At 41.3% G+C, this 19,550-nt stretch overlaps 1 protein-coding gene across 1 annotated transcript in view; it reads right to left on the bottom strand.

The window, feature by feature from the left end:
* Positions 1-5,033: 5,033 nt before the first annotated feature.
* CARD9 (caspase recruitment domain family member 9) overlaps positions 5,034-19,550 on the bottom strand; it is a 35,275-nt gene continuing 20,758 nt past the window's right edge. Inside the window, exons 6-13 of the mRNA XM_003757490.4 lie at positions 18,558-18,701; positions 17,830-17,955; positions 16,674-16,865; positions 11,532-11,573; positions 10,454-10,502; positions 7,039-7,112; positions 5,929-6,005; positions 5,034-5,389 (exon numbers count right to left, since the gene is read on the bottom strand). Coding sequence (XP_003757538.1) covers positions 5,290-5,389; positions 5,929-6,005; positions 7,039-7,112; positions 10,454-10,502; positions 11,532-11,573; positions 16,674-16,865; positions 17,830-17,955; positions 18,558-18,701 — 804 coding nt within the window. The 3' untranslated portion in view covers positions 5,034-5,289. The remainder of the gene's footprint in view (positions 5,390-5,928; positions 6,006-7,038; positions 7,113-10,453; positions 10,503-11,531; positions 11,574-16,673; positions 16,866-17,829; positions 17,956-18,557; positions 18,702-19,550) is intronic.

Below are 19,550 nucleotides of genomic sequence, written 5' to 3'. Positions count from 1 at the left end.
CTGACCATCTGTGCTTATTTGAAGCAATTATACTGAAGTAGAAAACACCTATCCATAACAAGATTGGTGCACTCCAAGATTTCCATGAGTATATTAAGTGGAAAGCTGCCTTGATTAAATGGACTCCTGTTTGAACATCTTCCAGAGTCCCTTCTCATCGCTCCTCAACCGATATCAGGGCTCAGCCTGGTTCTGAAGGTTTCTGGTGAGTAGAATTAGATGTTCAGGGCTCAAGCTAATCCCAGATCCCCCTCTAACAGCTTCCAGGTCTGAATATACATCTCTAGTCTATCTCTTGAACTCTAGCCCTACATCAACTATTGGGCGTTTTGAACCAGATGCTGTGTTTTTCAAGTCTAACATGTTCAAAACATTATCTCTGCAAAAGCTCACCTCTTTTCTGAACTTTTTGTCAAAGCTATCACCATCTTTCCAGCTGTACAGGTTCACAAACTGGGAGTCATCCTTGACTTTGTTCCTCTCTCCTCTCCCCATCCAGTCACTTTCTATTCTCCCCGTACAGCTTTTGTTGCCCATGACACCTCTTCTCTCACACAGTCATGACTTTAGTTAAGTCTTCATCAGAAATTCTAGTTGCCTTCAAGGCTATTGTAGTTAGCCTCCTAATTGGTTTTCTTGTCTCTAGTTTTCCTTTTTAGTCTATCCTCCATACAGATCACAAGTGTGCCCAAGGAGATTCAGGGGTTCCCTAAAAACCAACTCCTATTTGGCACTTAAAGTCTTCACAACCGTATCTAACCTACTTTTCTAAGACTATTCTACATTATTTTTCTTTAATCAAATTTGTCTTCTCACATGAGGCACTCACTTTCTTGCTCTTGCAATGTTTCTCTTCCCTCCACCCCTTAATATCCCCCAATCTTTATATGGGCAGCTCCCCATCCTTGGAATGCACTTCCCTATTCACCACTTCAGAATTCCAAACTCTGCTCAAGTGTCAATCTTCCATCCCCCAAATGCTAGTATTTCCCTCCTCAAAAAATTTACTTGTATTTGTTTTATATACACTTATTTATGTATAGGCAGGGACTGATCCATTTCTATCTTTGTATCCCCAGAGCTTAATTGATTGATGACTAAAGGACAGACTTGAAAGATACTCATTTGTAAATGAAACAGTGCTGATTATAAAATTTCACAAACCTTTCTGTAGCTTAAGTAGGAAGAGCTTATCACTGGGGAATAGAGAAAAGAGCAAGATTTCAAGCAGGCACATTCATAAACAGATGCTCTGGGAATGCCCAATGGCATATATCCATACATTGACTTTTTTACTTTTAATCATTCTCTTCTCTATATATACTATTTTATTTAGTGATCTCATCAGCTCCCATGGATTCAATTAACATCTCTATGCTAAAGATGATCAGAACTACTTATCCAACCCTAATCTTTCTTCCCAAGGCCAGTCTCATGTTTCTAATTGCCTATTCATGGACTTCTAGCTAGGTGGTTCAGTGGATAGAGCATTGGGCCTGGAAAACCTGAGTTCAAAAGTGGTCTCACACACTCACTAGCTGTATGACTCTGGGCAAGACACTTAACCTCTGTTTGCCTTATTTACTGGGGGAGGAAATGATAAACCATTCTAGTATCTTTACCAGGAAAATTCCATGGACAGTACTGGCGTACTATAGTCCATGGAGTCACCAAGAGTTAGACATGATTGAATGACTAAACAACTGCAGTGTGGGATATCTCAAAATGGATTACCTGTAGATTCCAGGCCCAGCACTCTATCCATGCAGCCATGTGTCTGCCCGTCTTATTTATGCCCGTATACCTGTAACTGCCCAGTAAAATGTAAGCACTTTGAAAACGGGCATAATTTCCTTCCTGTCTTTATGTTCCTAATACAATTACTTGTATATCATAGACATTTAATAAGACTGTTAATGGAATTTTTATTAATACTATAATTATTTGTTCTGGACTTGCGATTTCATCATTTTAAGGAACTTGTGTGGAAACCACTATGTATGAGCCATAAAGATGATGTATCTTTAATATTCATAGAGAATGCTTAGAGTACTGAGAATGCCTTACCTTGACTACCTCATGGTCACAGCTAATATGTGTCAGAAGAAAAACTTGTACAAAGGTCTTCTTGCCTAAACAGGCCCTCCATTCCCTGAGCCCTGAGTTTTCCATCTTTTTTTTTGGTGTCATAGACCATAATGAAGCCTTTCTCAAAATGTCAGTCATTACAAAGGAAATTAATTATATTGAAATAATAGTTATCAAAAAAGATTTTAAGTTCATAGGTTCCAGGTTAAGAACTCTTTCCTTAAGCTATGGATTATTGATGATGGTGATTATTGTAATTATGATTATTACCTTAATAGCTTCTTCCTGTGCTCCTTTATGTGGGGGGGTGATCCTGGCTTACACCAGGAAATTGCAAGTTCTGGAAAGTCCTGCCACAGTGCAAAGGCTGCTTATATACAGGTTGGCCACCAGATGATGACATTTATGGTCATTGCACCTCATGAAACCATTTACCAAGGCATGGAGGGGCTGAGATCTAAGAGAGAGAATGTCTCCACACCACCTATCCTATCGTTCCTTTTCCCTTTATGTAGATTCATACTTCCATCACTTCTCAACTTTTCTGCTTCCAGTCTTTCTCCTCCTCCACAGAGCTGCCAATAATCCTCTCAAAGGATAAGTAGGACCACACCATTCCTCCAATTAAAAATCTTTAGTAGCTCCCTAGTGCTTCTAAGATAGAATACAGAATCCTCAATTTAGCACTGAAAGCCCTTCATACTCTGGCTCCTACCTATTGTTGCATAGTATACAGCATCACATTTCCTATTCCATCTTTGCTACAAGATAATCCTCATACCTGAAATAAACTCCCTTCTTGTTACTCTTCAGCTTTGGGATCTTAACTTCTTACTAATAATAGTGGTCATCTAGATGGTATTTTGGTTTGCAAAGTATTTTACTTTTGTCATTTGATCCTAGTAATTCTCTGAAGCAGATACTATTATCTCCATTTTACAGATGAAAAAACAGGAGGCTGAAAGCTTAAGTAACTTGCCTGCACAGTAACTTTTCAAGGTCAGCCTACATTCCACATCTCCAATTCTTAGTACTCTTTCTCCCTCATGAAATCTGTTGCTGATGTTCAGTCATTTCAGTTGAATCTCACTCTTTAGGATCCCATTTGGAGTTTTCTTAGCAAAAAAAATTGGCGTGATTTGCCATTTCCTCCTTCTCCAGCTCATTCAGATGAGGAAACTGTAGCAGATAGGGTTAAGTGACTTGTCTAGGGGCATACAGCTAGATCCTGAGGCCAAATATGAACTCAGGAAGATGGGTCTTCATGTCTCCAGGCCCAAAACTCTATCCATTTCACCATCTTGTATTATCTGTGTATACGTTGTATTTTCTCTACAGAACATAACACTTCTCAAAGGCAGAAATTGTGCTTGGAACAGAGCAAATGCTTAGTAAATGTTTGAATCAAATCAATGAAATAAATATTTTGAAGTATTCAAGCAGTTCTTTAAAAAAGAAATATCCCATAGGTACATAACAGTAAGATTTTTAAAGCATTTTCTTCCTAATTATTTCATAAAGTAGGTGGTACATATTATTATCATCCCTATTTTGTAGATGAGTAAAATGAGTTTCAGACAAATGGAAGAATTTTCTTGGGATTACTTCCCTAATTCCTAGTGCCTACTTCCCACCTCCAATCTCTTATATATCTCTTGTACAACTTGGTTTGCATCTTGTCTCTTCCATTTGACTATTGGCACTTTGAGGATTTTGTTTTGTTTTGTTTTTTTCTTTTTTTGTATCCCTATTAACACCATATCTAACACATAATAAGTATTTAATTGATGCTAATTGACTGACTGACTGATGTCACACAATTATTAAGACAACAAATTCAAACTCAGGCTTCCCTTGGCTTAAACTTTAGCAGACATTCTACTATAATATAGTCTCCAAATTTTAATTATTATTATAAGCAATTGATTTCCCATAATTCTTTAACCAGGTAAACAAAGAAATCAGTTGAGCAAATCTAGATCTTTATTGCAAATAGACCATTAAAGTTACAATAAATTCTCAATTATCTGGTCTGGGATTATTAAGAAAATTACTAATAACACTGTGGAAGATTGTTTGCAGTCCCCTTGTATTCTCCTAGGCCATATTCTCTCTCTCTCTTTTTTTTCCCCATAATTACAACTTTTTATTGACAGAACCCATGCCTGGGTAATTTTTTTACATTATTATCCCTTGCATTCACTTCTGTTCCGACTTTTCCCCTCCTTCTCTCCACTCCCTCCCCTAGATGGCAAGCAGTCCTATACATGTTAAATATGTCACAGTATATCCTAGATACAATATATGTGTGCAGAACCAAACAGTTCTCTTGTCTCATAGGAAGAATTGGATTCAGAAGGTAAAAATAACCCAGGAAGAAAAACAAAAATGCAAACAATTTACATTCATTTCCCAGTGTTCTTTCTTTGGGTGTAGCTGCTTCTGTCCATCATTGATCAATTGAAACTGAGTTATATCTTCTCTTTGTCAAAGAAATCCACTTCCATCAGAATACATCCTCATACAGTATCGTTGTTGACGTATATAATGATCTCCTGGTTCTGCTCATTTCACTTAGCATCAGTTCATGTAAGTCTCTCGAAGCCAGGCCATATTTTCTTACTATGCATTACTTTTCTAAAAATGTATTCTTTATTTTGACAAAGCAGACATCCCAACAAATTCACATGTTTATTAGTCCCAGACAAAAATGGCCTCAAAGTATACTGATAATACAGATCACTTCCCACTTTTTGGCAGTTTTCTGTTTGTAAATGATAGTTGTATTCCTCAACTTAAATAATTTGGTACCATGGATTTGACCTGAGACTTTTTTTTAACTGTTTAATGTTGTCTTCATTCACTTTGTTAGAGTAATTGTTCTTTGTCATCTTTATCCTGCACTGCTTATGTAAGTCTTGTGTTTCTCAAAATTCTTCATATTCGTCCTTCATTATGGCTACAAAATCATCTTAATACCAACCTAAGTCAATCTAAATTCAGAACAGAAAGTCTTGGGTTCAGCAGTTTGAAATACGCAACTTTCCTTCTGAATCCAAGCCACTCAAAGAGGATTTAGAGGCTTAGATGATGTTTCTGATCTTTTGCATCCCTGCTCCATTTTGTCCACGAGGGATAGGAGACTGACTTTGGGGGACGGCAGGGACTCTCAGAGAGGTTGGGTTCAGCAGTCATGTACAGTTAGGAGCCCTCCGTATCTGTGTTGTCGCTTCCTGTGGTATTTTCCCAGTCTACTTCTCCCTGTCGGGTGCTGTGCTGAACCTTTCTGTGGGCCCACTTCCTGTGAAAGTGAGAAATGGGTACAAGCGTGAGAACATCTCTATGATTCATTGAGAGTTTGAACCATAAATAAAAGACTGATGGTAACTCAACAGGGAACAGATTGTAAGGTAATTTATAACCCAACCCCCTCATTTTACAGATAGGGAAACTGAGACCTAGAGAAGCCACACAGGTGGGAACTTATTAGGAGCATTTATAATTTTTTTTTATTTAATAGCCTTTTATTTACAGGATATATACATGGGTAACTTTACAGCATTAACAATTGCCAAACCTCTTGTTCCAATTTTTCACCTCTTACCCCCCCACCCCCTCCCCTAGATGGCAGGATGACCAGTAGATGTTAAATATATTAAAATATAACTTAGATACACAATAAGTATACATGACCAAAACATTATTTTGCTGTACAAAAAGAATCAGACTCTGAATTATTGTACAATTAGCTTGTGAAGGAAATCAGAAATAGGAGCATTTATAATTAAAATGCATGGTATCTACCGAGCACCTTCCTTGCTTTGCACAGGTCACTCTTACCTACGATAGTTCTCAAAACTTTCTTTGATGCGGCGCCTTTCCTTCTCTTGTGGATCCCCATTGCTCAATCCACCTCCCTAGAAAGAGAAAAGAACATTGTGGAAGTAAGTACAAGTAAGGTGGGTCTGGACTAGAAAGCGGCACTATTTTAGCGGGTCTAGAACAAAGATTGTTTGGATTCCAGCTTTTTCTTTTTTTTCTTCCCCTCTTCTAATCCCCTTCCTGTGGTCAGTCTTATAATCTATTGTTCCAGCCATGAATCTTTTGTTCAGCCCAGATGAGTTGGTCAGAGAAAGAATTTTTAAGATTAAAACAAAAATAAGTATTTATTAGGCACCTACTATGTGCTAGATGTTATTAAACTCTTTACAAGCAGCATCTCCTTTGATCCTCATGACAACCCTGGAAGGTGGGTATTACTATTATTATTATTGTCCCCATTTTATAGATGAGGAAATAGGCTGATAGAGACTAAATGGTAGTCCCAGGGTCACACAGATAGTAAATGTGTAGGTAGTAAGCCTGGATTTGAATTTGGATCTTCCTGAATCTAGAGCTCTGTACACTTGCACCACTCTTAGCTATATAAAGTCAAAGGAAGCGAAGACTGTGTTATTATCCTAGCAATACTTAGGAAGCCCTCCCAGAGCCTGTGACCCTCTTCATTGGATCTTGTAATTAGAATGAAAGCGACCACCTGGTCAACCCCTCGGTGGCATGAGTGACTTGCCCAGGTTCAATCAGCCAGGAAGCGGTGGAGTTAGGATAAAAACCTGGGCCCTTTGATGTCCTACCCATGTCCATTAAGCTACATTAGGAAGCAGGAATGCCTTTCCAGAATCAATCACGAGGGCCTGCTCTAAAGGAGCTTACAGTCACAATCATAATCACACACACATACAAATGTGGACACAGGTCACAAGCACAGGCATAAATATTTCCCACAGGTTCATAAAGTCCCACACATGCACACAAAAGCACAGCCTCACGAGTATATCGGCATAGGTGCACACAATCACACATGTGAGCCAAGATCCACCCCAGGGGAAGCTTGCATCAAATACTACATTTTGTTTCAATCCATCCTGGGGACACTCAAGTTTCTCTTACATTTTGGGCCAGAAAAAGCTTCTCCTTCGTGGTGGCAAAGGGCTGTTCTAGGAGTCTCTCCTTAGCTGGATGATCTGAAATACACAATTGATCCCATACTCTCGTTAGTCCATGGAATAAGCCCACTAAACATCCCAGTCTCCTATCAGTAAGTCAGATATAAAGATATTAACAATAGCAAAATAGTGCTTTAAAAATGTTTCCCCTAGGGGATAAGTGTTAGCATTATTCTCATATTACAGATGAGGAAACTGAGGCTGAAAGAGGACAAGTGACTTAGTAACTACCTGAGGAAGGATTTGAACTCAAGTTTTCCTGACGCTTAGTCTAGCATTCTATCCACTATACTATATAGTTGCCTCTATTCCCCAAAGGAGTCAAAAACAGAGGGAAAAGATCCCTGTGGATATTTGTACTTTTATTTTACAATAGCAAAGAACTGGAATAAAGATGGGCAAACCATGGATAAACTCTCCTTTGTAGCTCCACCTCTTGGCTTCCCTGGTTTTCTCCAAGTCGCAGCTAAAATCCCATATTCTACAGAAAGCCTTTCTTAATTCTACTTAATGACAGTACCTTCTTTCTGTAGATTTATCTCCAGTTTACCCAGTTTGTGTCTTATTTGTACATAATAGTTTGCATGCACCTCCTTCATTAGACTTAAGTTCTTTGAGAGCAGGAACTGTCTTTTGCCTTTCTGGATATCCCCAGAGCTTAGCACAATGCTTGGTACATAGTAAATACTTAAGACGAATAGATTGACATGAATGGGGGAAAAAATGGTCACATCAATATAAATGAGAGCAGCATTGTTGTACTGTGAGTTGAAAAAAGTCGGAAAAGACCTGGTTTTCAGTCCAGCTTCTGACAAGCTTTGGGACCAAGGGCCCAGGTATGTGACCAAGTACCACAAAATGGAAAGCTGGGGGGAAAGGAAGAGCCCTCAAAAAGAGACCTTGGACCTTGAGATATAAGATTCCATGACAAGAGAAGAGTTAACCTGGTATCCAGCTACAGAATTCCTTATGGTAATTTCCCAAGTTAATTAATCATCATTGCTAACCTAGACTACTTCTACTTACTGAAGAAGTTCAAATACTTTCAGTATCTTCTAAATTTTGGTAGCTTGGGGAAAAGCACTCATTACCTCTATCTTAATTAAGTTTCTGTCCACAGGCATCTAACTCAAAAATAGAATTTACTATCTTCCTTCTTAAACATACTCCTGGCTCTAAATTTCCCCATTTCTATTGGAGATATTGTCATTCTGGATACTTAATTTCACAACTTGGAAATAATCCTCAACTTTGTACTTTCTTTTATTTCTCATACCCAACCAGTTGAATCCAATCAGGTCTTACTGATTTTTCCCTCTGTAATGTCCCTGGCACCCATCCCCTCCTTTCCACTCACATAGCCATCACTCTGTCCTTCAGGACCTCATCACCTTTCGCCCGAGCTACTGAAAAATTTTCCTTTCTTCCAGTTAGTCTTCTTTCTTTAAATATATTCCTTTTTCTGATCCATCTGTTACACAGCTGCCAAAATATTTTAAGTCTAAGCATTTCTACTTTTTGCCCAAAGAGCTTTAGTGGCTCAAGGGCAGAGTCTTCATCTTTTCCTTTACAGACCTTCACAATCTGGTTCCAGCTTGCCTGCCTTGACTTATTTCATCCTAATACCCAAAATACTTTCTCCATTTCAGCCAAACTGGAATCCTAACAATTTCCCCCTCTAAGAGTTCACACAAAATGGCTGCTGTCTTCCATGTCTAGAATGCACCAAGTACCTCATCTATGGTCCTAGAATACCAAGCTTCTGATGACCTGTATTAATGCTCTCTCCCTCCTCAGATGCTTTTATTTTTACTTACCTCTGTACAAGTTGTTTCTTCCCCATTCCTAGAGTGGAATATGTGTTCTCTGAGGGCAGGGACCATTTCATTTTTCATCTTGGTATCCTTAGTTCCTAACATAGTTCCTTGCATACAGTAGGCACTTATTGAATGCTTGTTGAATTGAAATTATAGTTTAACCCTCTTCAGACAGTTCTTTTTCTGATAACATTTTTCTCTTCTCCTTTAGTTTTTAGTAAAGATATTAAATAATTGTGTATTCATCAGAAGATGACATAATCTCTGCTCCTAAATATTAAAAGTGCAGAGCGATTAGGCTATCTCCTTGGCAACCAGGGGAAGTTACAACACGTTTGCTTTAAGCTGTTAGGAAAAATGATGTAACAACTAGAGCTGACCTAACGAAAGGGGTTTCTTCCTGTCCCTGGAGGTTTACAAGTAAAAGGCTGGATGATTACTCTCTGAGAAAGGGGCAGAAGTGGCCTGAATATCCAGAGCTATAGTCATGAGTTGGATTAGATGAGTCTCTTAAGGTCCCATCTCACTCTGAGATTCTGTGGTCCTTAGATCTCCTCATAATGTGCTTTCTTTCACCAGGAGATCACAGTTGGGAAGGAGTTGTGCATGCTGGAAGGACTGAGAAGGCAAGCCGCTTTCCCTGGACCCCGGCCCCTGGGGCTCACATCTGCAGCCTTCTCAAAGCCCTGTCAAACAAGAAACCACCCTGGGGTATTCCTCTGATTGTGCTGGTCAGTTCTGTGACTGCTTCCATCTTCCTCCCACCCTCCTGCTCTGACCAGAACTGTCCAGCTGTTGTGGGAAGGAGTAAAGCTAGGTTCCTGTCTGGTTCCCTCCCAGACACAGCTGAGTAAAGTTGATCAGCCAATTATTCTCCACATGAGCATTTCTCTTTTTGATCCCCTCACTCTCTGTGCGTGTGGAGGTGGGGAATGTGAATGGTTCCCCTTTTAAGTCCTCTCTCTTTAGAAATCACTAAGTCACGCATGGACAGATATGTGAAATGGAAGAAATTGGTTCACAGGCCTTTGTTACTTCTCACTACTACCCACGCCCAGTTGCTGTCAAGATGGAAAAAGTGTGTCAAAAAATCATACTAAAAGGAAAAGTGACTGATAGTCATGACTTAGCAACTTCTTCCTTGGGGGAATCAGTTGTATTTGAACTAGGCTTTTAACCGAAAGAAGTGACTCTAATGGTAGCATTTTAGGCATCAGTGACAGGCTGGTGGAGGGTTGAGAGGAAGGGATGGTTTAGGAAGAGTCCTCTCAGTTCATACCACATTACCAGGTTTACTTACACATAAGTCTAAGTCTGGCTCTCCCAGAGTCTCTCATATAGGATGACCACAGAAAGTGAAAGATCTTAAGCACAGATAAGTTAGTCATTAAGGAAAATGAGTTCCAGGGAGATTGTTACTTGCCCCCAAACAGACAGGTAGTAGCTATCAGAGTGAGGTTTAAACACAGGTCCTCTGACTATAGAGTTAGTGTGTTTTCCACTGAACATTGCCGGGGAGCTGAAGTGTAGAGATGGGCTCACTTTTGCCGGAAAGCTGTGCTGCATCCTCCAGGTCCCTGGGAAGAGTTAACTTTAAGAAAGAGACAAACAGCCTTGTTTAGATTTCAATACTGGTCCTCACCCACAACCTCAAATTGGATTGCAGTCATTTCTACCTTTCAGGCCTCCCACCAAATGTACTGATACATAAGACTCTTTCTGCTATCCCAAAATGTGATGTAACAAAACCCCAGGAATGTGAAAGAGGTGTGCTAAGAGGGAAGCAAGGGCCTACTGCCCCTTCACTTTTTTTTTTAATTCCATGTCCAATTGACCTTTATGGATGGTCTTAAACTCCCTTCCTCCTCCCCCACCTCCCCTCACCCTTGGCATTTAATGGACGGTCATGACAGGGAGTTTTTTTGTTTTGTTTTGTTTTGTTTTTTGTGCCTATGATCAAATCATAGATTCTCTGGGCTACAAATCCAACAGCTTGTTCCTTCTACATTTCTACCAGCCTGGCCCTCGCCTTCAAACTACTCACTGGCATAGTACTTTCTGCTTTAAAAAGTACTTTCTCACATGACCTTCCTCCATTCCCCCAACATCCCAGGAAGCAGAGAGTTCTGGGTTCTAATTCTGATTTTGATATTTATACTGGTTTCTTATAAAGACCCTTAAACCTTTGTTAAATTGAACTAAATTCCAAACTGGGTGATTAAAAAGATATTTCACCTCTAATCAATTTTCTCATTTGCAAAATGAGAATAATAATTATACTACCCATTTTACAGGTGAGGCTTTGTAAAATCTTAAAGTGTCATGGAAATGTATTGTTGCTTTTCTTTTGAGGAACAAGTTTCAAATTGGAGTGATTCAAGGTTTTACAGCTGTTAGGTGGCAGAGTTGGGACCAGAATTTTGGTGGTCTTTGCTTTTGATATGACTGCCAATAAATAGATAGACATTGGAAAATCCATTATTAAATCTCTTTAGAGCCTGATCCTAGCAATGAGGAAGGAGAATGGTGGCTCTCAATTAGCTGCTAATCTAAACAAAGCTGTGGGTCTGATGAGGAAGGAAAGGGTAATATAAAGAATTAAACTAAAGATGTCACTCACCTCCTGAGAATTCCTGGGCGAGCTGTCATCTAAGTCTGAACTCTGGGTCACAAGAAAAGAGAGAAAACTTGTTAGGCCTTTATCCTTCCTTAGTAGGTTAACCTGAGAACTAAGAACTTGGCTTTTAGAAAATATTTTGATAATTGTATTTCAATAGAATAGGCTTCTTAGGTAATCCTATGTATTTTATTTAACAATTTAAAAAGTTTTTCATTTAAAAATGTGTTGCCTTATCTCCCACAATTCATGGTCAAATACTGTCCACTCAATTTACCCCCACCCCCTCAACACACACACACACACACACACACACACACTCACACACTAATCCCTCCTCCTGCCCTTATTCATGACATGCTCCCTGATTTTTCTATCTACCTCGACAACATGTCTTGCCTCTCCTGTTGTATCTTCCCCTCTGTACCTATTTTGTACATATATCTGTATGTATTTTCTTCCTCATTAGCATGTAAGTTCCCTGAAGGTAAGGACTGTTTTTGCTTTTCTTATGTCCCCCAGAATTTAGGCTTGGCACATAATAAATGCTTCTTGGTTTACTGATTGCCTATAATTGCCACCATAGGACAAATTCAACCTCCTGATGCCAACCCAATCTCCCTCCTAGGATGCAAAAAACTTCTGGTGTAAAGAAGAGTAACCCTTCCTTGAACTTGAAGCCTCCCATCTTCTGTTATTCCTATCCTTTGAGGGAAGAGGAATGACTTTTTCCTCTCAATGGTGAACACTCTCACAGATGTCCTTCATATACTAGTGACTGGACTCATATGAATTATCAGCCAAACTCCATTCCAAAGTATCCAATACCCAACTCCTCATTCTCATCCCCCTCAACATTCCTACCTCAAAGTTTAACTTAATTCCACCCAGCCCTACCACTGTGTTCCCTGGAATGTCCCTTCCATAGGCAACAAATTTCCCTTAATCTTAAATCTCTTCCACTCTTTCCATCTAGCAGCTCTTACTGAAACCCAGTTTGCCCCTTATGACATAGCCTCTCTAGTTACTCTTTCCATTACTCTTTTTCCTCTGCTCACTGATCAAAGAAGGGGAAGTTGGAATACTCCTTGCTCCCCACTGTCACTTTCAAGTTCTCCCTCCTTCTCCATTCACTCAGTAATCTCTCCTCCTTTGAGATTCATGGTATTCATCCCTACCACTCAATCAAAATTTTGGTAGTTTATTACTATAGATTCCTCAATCTCCTTCCTTTTTCAGTGAGTTCAGTGCATGTATATGGTTTGCAACTTTTCTCTCCTTCCCAACTCTTGCCCTCATATTAGGAGACTTCAATATACATATTGATTCTCCATCAAATACTCTTAATTATTCATTTACTCAATCTATTCACTTCCCATGAGCTTCTCCTCTACCTCTCTCAGCCACAAACCAAGATGGTCATACCCGCAATGTTCAGGAATTGTGAAATCCTTTTATCTGCCCATAATTTATTGGCTTTTTAACCTCTTCCTCTCCCTTACACAGCCTTACTCTTCTTCCTCATTATAATCTCCATTCCCTTGACCTCTTCATTCTCTCCCATGCCATCTCCCCTCATTGACCATCCTCTTCTCCCTGTTTTGACATTCTGGTAAACCAATTCAATTCTACACTATCCTCTTTTGAATCCCTTGCCCCCTTTTCATATTGCCAATCATGTCCATAAAGGCCTCAGGTTTGGATCACACTCACCATTTGTCACTTTTATATCTAAAATGTAGGATTCACTATAAATTCTCTAACTATAATCCTATATTTTTCCCCCCTGCTCTTTGTAGTTAAATTCCTCAAAATGCCTACTTACAATAGATGCCTCCACTTTCTCTGCTCTCACTCTCCTCTTAATCTCTTACAATCTGGTTTCTGACATCATTCCACCCAAAGTTCTCTCCAAAATTACTAATGAAAAAAAAATTGTATCCTACTCCCCAGGATATTTCCTACTCAGATGACAATTGCCTTAAATTAAATTAAATTGCCTTAAAGCACATCTGACCTTGTCCTTTCATCTATTTAAAAAATCTATTTTAAAAACTTCCTATTGCCTCCAGGAAAAAATAAAAAGTTACTAATTATCTCTTAACTGCTTGGTCCTCCTCCTCCTTGACCCCTTTGCAGCCTTTGACATAGCTGACCACACTCCTCTCCTTGATATTCTTCCCTTTCCAGGATTTCAGCATACCACTCTATCCTGGTTCTCCTCCTAATTATCTGAACCACATCTTCTCTCTTTTTCTGGACTCCCATCTAGATCACACCCTCTAAATGTAGTTGCCTCTCAGGGGTTTATATTGGGCTTTTTTCTCTTTTTCCTCTATTCTACCTCACTTGGATTTCATCAGTTCTATGGATTTCATTACCGTTTCTATGCTGATGATTCTCACATCTATCTATCCTGCTACAAATTCTCAGCTAACCTCCAACATCTCTTACCTTTCAGACATCTCAAACTAGATGTCCAATTGACAGCTTAAACTCAACTTGTCCAAAATAGAATTCAATATCTTTCCGTGAAACCCACCCCTTTCCATCAGCCTAACTTCTCTTTTACTGTAGAAAACACCACCATCCAGTCTCTCAGGCTCTCAATCCAGGACACGATCCTGGATTCCTCACTATCCCTCATCTCCCATATCTAAGACCTTTGCAGTATCTCTTGTATGTGCTCCCATCTCTTCTCTGACATTGCCATAGTGTAGGCCCTCATCCCCTTTTACCTGGATGATCTGCCTGCCTCAAGTCTATTCCCACTCCAATTGTCCACCAGTGATCTTCCTAAATGAAGGGTCTGGGTGTCTGTCTGTCTCTCTCTCATTCTCATTCTCTCTGTCTCTGTCTCTGTCTCTCTCTCTCTCTCTCTCTCTCTCTCTCTCTCTCTCTCTCTCATACACACACACACACAATTCCTCCCCACCCCCAGCAATAAACCTCAGTGGTTCTCTGATGCTTCCAAAATCAAATATAAAATGCTCTGTTTGACATTCATGCTCTTCATAACCCAGTCCCTTCCTATTCCCCAGTCTTTGATTCAATGACACTGGCCTCCTGGATGTTCCAGGAACAAGACATTCCATCTTTCAACTCCAAGTATTTTCTCTGGCGACTCCCATGCCTGGAATTCTCATTCTCTCATTCTCTCTCATATTCTCTGTGTCTCTCTCTCTCTCTCTCTCTCTCTCTCTCTCTCTCTCTCTCTCTCTCTCTCTGTCTCTCTCTCTCTCTCTTCGGACTACTATCTCAACTAAAATTCTATCTTTTACAAGAACATAACTATAACCTCTCTTAATTCCAGTACCTTCCCTCTGTTAAATGTTTCCTATTTAACCTGTGTATAGTTTGAGATATATATATACATATATATAATTATATTTGTTTGCAAGCTGTTTCTCTCATTAGATTGTAAACTCCTCAAGGGCAGGGACTATCTTTTGCCATCTTTTGCACCCTCAGTGTTTAGCATAATGCCAGATTGATAGAATATCCCTTTCCCTCCTTTCTATTTACCAATTTCTAATTCTTTTGATCCTTTAAAGCTCCTGCTTAATTTAGCATTTAATTATACACTACTTCCTATTGTTGTTCCTATTTTGTTTACACTTTTACTGAGAGTCAGTTCTGTCTGAGGACCCTGTGCTAAGAACTGTTTCTCTTGTGGGTCCTCTAATCTTCCCTGCTCTACTATAAGCTTCTTCCTCTAGTTTCCCTTCTCACTCATCTCCCCTTCAATGACTAACACTAAATTGGACTCCTGAAAGGCCTAGCATGGTTGAGTGAATTATTCATTAAACTTTTGATAAAGTACTTATTATAGTACTTAAATTTTGATAAAGTACTTATTCCTCCAAGCTAGAGATATAAAGAAAGGCAAAAGAACAAAAAAAGTCCCTAGCTAATTGATTTTATATACTAATGAGAAAGAAACCTGTAAATAAGTAAGTTTGTATAAGAGAAAGATTAGAAAGATCTTAATATTAAAGGAGAAAGCACATATAGCTGGGGGGAAGATTGAAGAGAGGGAAGGGTCCTAAGGAAGCTAGAGACTTTGGTAACTGGGATGTTCCTCTTCTTCTAAGATAAATCAAGGGTGCATTTAAGCTTGAAATCATGAGAAAACATAAGGTCTTGGCCTATTTTACTGGGGCATTGTAAACTTTACACAAAATTGAGTCTCTAGAAAATAACAATATGCTTCAGGGAATCAGGTCATAGAAAACAGAAACCAAACCAAGGTTGGTCACAGAACAATGCTTCATATGATGATCTATGGTTTTAAGGTATATTATCAGTATGAATTCTCTCAATAAATGTCTTTGTTGAACTCTTAGCAACCCCGTCTCCTTCTCTTCAGCTACCATTAGCCCATTTGTGTTGTGCTGGTCAAGGATGTCGAGAGGTGAATAGGGAAAGTTTTCTAAGCAGAGGAGACAGCCATTGCAAAGGCAGGGAAGTATCAGAATGTCATGTGAGAGAAACAGCAAGGAGGCTGACATTCCTGTGGGTTTGTAGAGATTATGGAGTGGGGAATAAAGTATGAAAAGACTAGAAAGATAGGATGAGATCAGGTGATCAAGAGCCTTGAAATTCAAAGAGATGACTTTATATTTGACTCTGGAAGTAACAAGGTTCTGCTGGAGTTTATTGAGGTTTAGGAAGATTACTTTGGCAGCTATGTGGTGAATGAATTGAAGTGGGAAAATTGGAGGCAGAGAGCAAAATTAGAAGGTTAGGGTTAACAGACCAGTCGAGAGGTGATGAGGGCCTGAATTATCTTTGTGTTAAAAAGTCTTAAAATATCAACTGTAGAATGACCAACCTCCACTTTATAGATGGGGAAATTGAGGCCCTCAGAGAGGCACTGGTTTGCCAAGGTCATAGGTGAATTAGTAGCAGAGTCAGAATTAGAATCACATCCCTGACTTTCAAAGAAGTGCCCTCTGTCATGACTGATGATAAAAATGATGAACCACAGAGGTGAGAGAATCCTAGGGTTGAGAGTAATGAAGTAACTAAACCCACTCCCCAGTCCTTGGGAAAAACCATCACTACATCCACCAGGGCTAGAGGGAGGACAGTCTAAAAGGTTCTGGGAGCCCCAACTCTAACCCTTCCCCAGTAAAAACCTACCAGAATGGGTGTCTCTGACTGTAGCCGCTTTAGCTTGCTCTCCATAGACAGCACCTGCCCCTCTTTCTTAAACAGCTGTAACTGCAGCTCATCATACTTCTCACCCAGCTCCCGGATCTGCTTCCGGAGCTCGTCCTTCTCCTTCAGACTATTTGAATACTGCAGGTGGAATTCCTCCCTTGTCATGATGGCCTAGAGGGGAAAGGCAGCACAAACAGAAGCTAGGGTGCAACCCCTCCCGAAAAGATGATGCCAGAATATAGTCCCCCAGGGCAATCCCCCAGGAGGTATGGGGGCTGCCCAAATATACATGGAACTCTGGAGCCTGGGAAATACTGTGGGATGCAATCAGAGATCGGCAGCCTCCCCCTGGGACGGCATAAGACCCAAATTTTGTTCTTATTTCAGTTGTGTCTGCCTCTTTCTGATCCTATTCAGGATTTTCTTGGCAAAGACACTAGAGTGGTTCAACATTTCTTTTCCAACTTATTTTACAGATGAAGAAACTGAGGTAAACAGAGCTAAGTGACTTGCCCAGAGTCACATGGCTAGTAAGTGTCTGAGGCTGCATTTGAAGTGATGGAGATGCGTTTTCCTGACGTTCTATCCACTGCACTACCTAGCTGCCCTGTGGGCAAGGGTCCATGATATGGGAGGTAGTGCAGAGTCCAGGGTCCAGAGGCCAAGGGCTTCTAGCACTTGTAGCTATGTGACCCTGGGCATATGACAACCTCCCTTGTCCTCAATTTCTCCATATATAACATGAGGGAGTTAATTTAGATGTCCTCTTTCACACACTGGGGAAACCAGACCAAAAGGGGAAGTGGTTGTCCTTAGACTGCAAAGCCTAAGGGTTCCCTCTTTCACTACACAAGTCTCCCAGGGGTTGAAGGCCTCTGCATCTTGGGGAGGGGGAGGACCAGCCTGGCACTGCCTCCACTCTGCCTGGGAGAACCCCCCTACAATGCCAGAGAGGGGATGTTCTTGCAAAGGAGACCAGGAGCCTGACTTCTCACTCAGAAGTTTGCCTAACCTCTCCACCCCCCGGCATTTCTCTGAGGATATTGCCAGACTGGCAACACCAACTTCGTTTCTTTTGCCAGAATGTTCAGAGGATGGCTGCCGTGGGACAGGCCGGGGGCCTCCCCGCACCTACCTGGTCCCTTTCTATAGCTACTTCCTCCATCTGCTGCAGAATGGCTTCGATGCGCTCTTTGTACATTTTGGAATCCTTGCGCAGGGCCATGCCCTGCAGCTCAAACATCTCCTTCTCTTCTATACTCTGAGGAGAAAAGGGGCAGCAGGGGAGTCAGGGAGCTCCTGGCCAGACCCCCCTTTCTCTGGGCAAGCAAGGATCATCTTAAACCAAGCTGTTCCCTCCCCCTCCCCCCTGCTCCCACCCCAGCCACTCAGAAAGAAGCATCATTCCTAGAAGTAGCGTGACAGAGCAGATTAAGGAAGGGAAAACAGGAAGTAAAAGCAGGAAAAGCAGGGGATGGCTGGGAGCAGGGGGTGTAAACAAAACTGTTTTAAAGTGAGCTTGGCGGGTAAGAAGAGGACCTTTGAAGACAGTTGGAGGAGGCAGCCCACTGTCACCTACTTTTTGTTGATTTGAGGCATCCCAGGAAGGCCCTATACCCACAAGGATCTCCCCCCTAAGCTCTCCCAGTCCTGAAGCCCTTGAGGCCTAACCGAGAAGGGCCTATGTGGCAGGCACTCAGGGGGCACTGGGCCTGGCCAGAGAGCCGCCCTCTGAGAAGTCCAGGGTTGTGTCCAGAGTCACCCCAGCCGAGCTCTGGCCTGGCCAGGTCCAGGGTGGCCAAGCTATAGAGGTGACCCCGCTCTGAGGAGGAGGTGGCCTTCTCCAAGCCCTCACCAGCCCACCTTGTTCCTGAGTGCCTCGGCTTGCCGCAGCTCCTTTCGCAGGTGGAAAATGGTGTTTTCCTTTTCCTGGTGATCCCTCAGAGCCTGCCTCCAGTCTTCCTCCAGAATCTGGATATAAGCATTATTCTTGTCCCGCCTTCCTTCCTGGGGGCCAGCAGGGAGATACCACAGCTTAATAATCATAATTTGTATTTCAACAAACCTTTTGAAGTAAATAGCATAAATATAATGATCCCCATTTTATAGATGAGAAAACTGAGGCAGCGAGAAGGCCAATTGACTTGTTTGTGATCATAGAGAAAGTGGTCACTAGGTCATAAGAATCACAGATCTTCGATCTAGAGACAGAAGGGATGCTGGATCCCACCCCTTCATTTTGCAGAAAAGGAAGCTCTGGGGATCAAATACTTTTTCTAAGGTCACCCAGGTAGTAAGTGGCAGAGGCAGGAATTGAACCCAGATCTGGGACTCTCCCTACACTCTTGCTGCTCAATCCCTTGTACCCACCTATTCCAGCCCAGGAGATCCCACACTCCTGATTCTTGTTTTCTGAATCTTTCTGCCATTCCAGCAGGGCCTTGCTGCTTCCCTAAGAGGACAATGAGAAATGTGTCCTGGAAGGGCAGGAGCCCTGCCCCACGGGAGGAACCTGGAACAAGGCAAAGAGAGCGCCCAGCCCGGGAGCAACGTGGCCTGGGCGCCAGCAAGGCCCCTCATTCCCAACAGGTCACCCTTCATCGGACTCTCCCTTTGTGCCTCTAGAGCCAGAATGCTCTTTTCCCCCTTTGTAGCTTCCTAACATGTGGAGTCTTCTCCCATTCGGCTGAAAGCTCTTTGAAAGCTCTTTTAGTATCATCCCAACTAGGTGGTACAGCAGATGAGAGGGCTCGGCCTGGAGTGACCTTCCTAGGACTAAAGAGTGTGCTTGAAGCTGAGTTCAGATATGGACACCCAAAATCTCATGTATGGGAGCTAGACTGTATATGTTCATTT

Source organism: Sarcophilus harrisii, chromosome 2 (genome assembly GCF_902635505.1).
Source record: "Sarcophilus harrisii chromosome 2, mSarHar1.11, whole genome shotgun sequence".
Taxonomy (NCBI): domain Eukaryota; kingdom Metazoa; phylum Chordata; class Mammalia; order Dasyuromorphia; family Dasyuridae; genus Sarcophilus; species Sarcophilus harrisii.
Note: the sequence above shows the minus strand (reverse complement) of the source record. Positions and strands in the feature narration are given on the sequence as shown.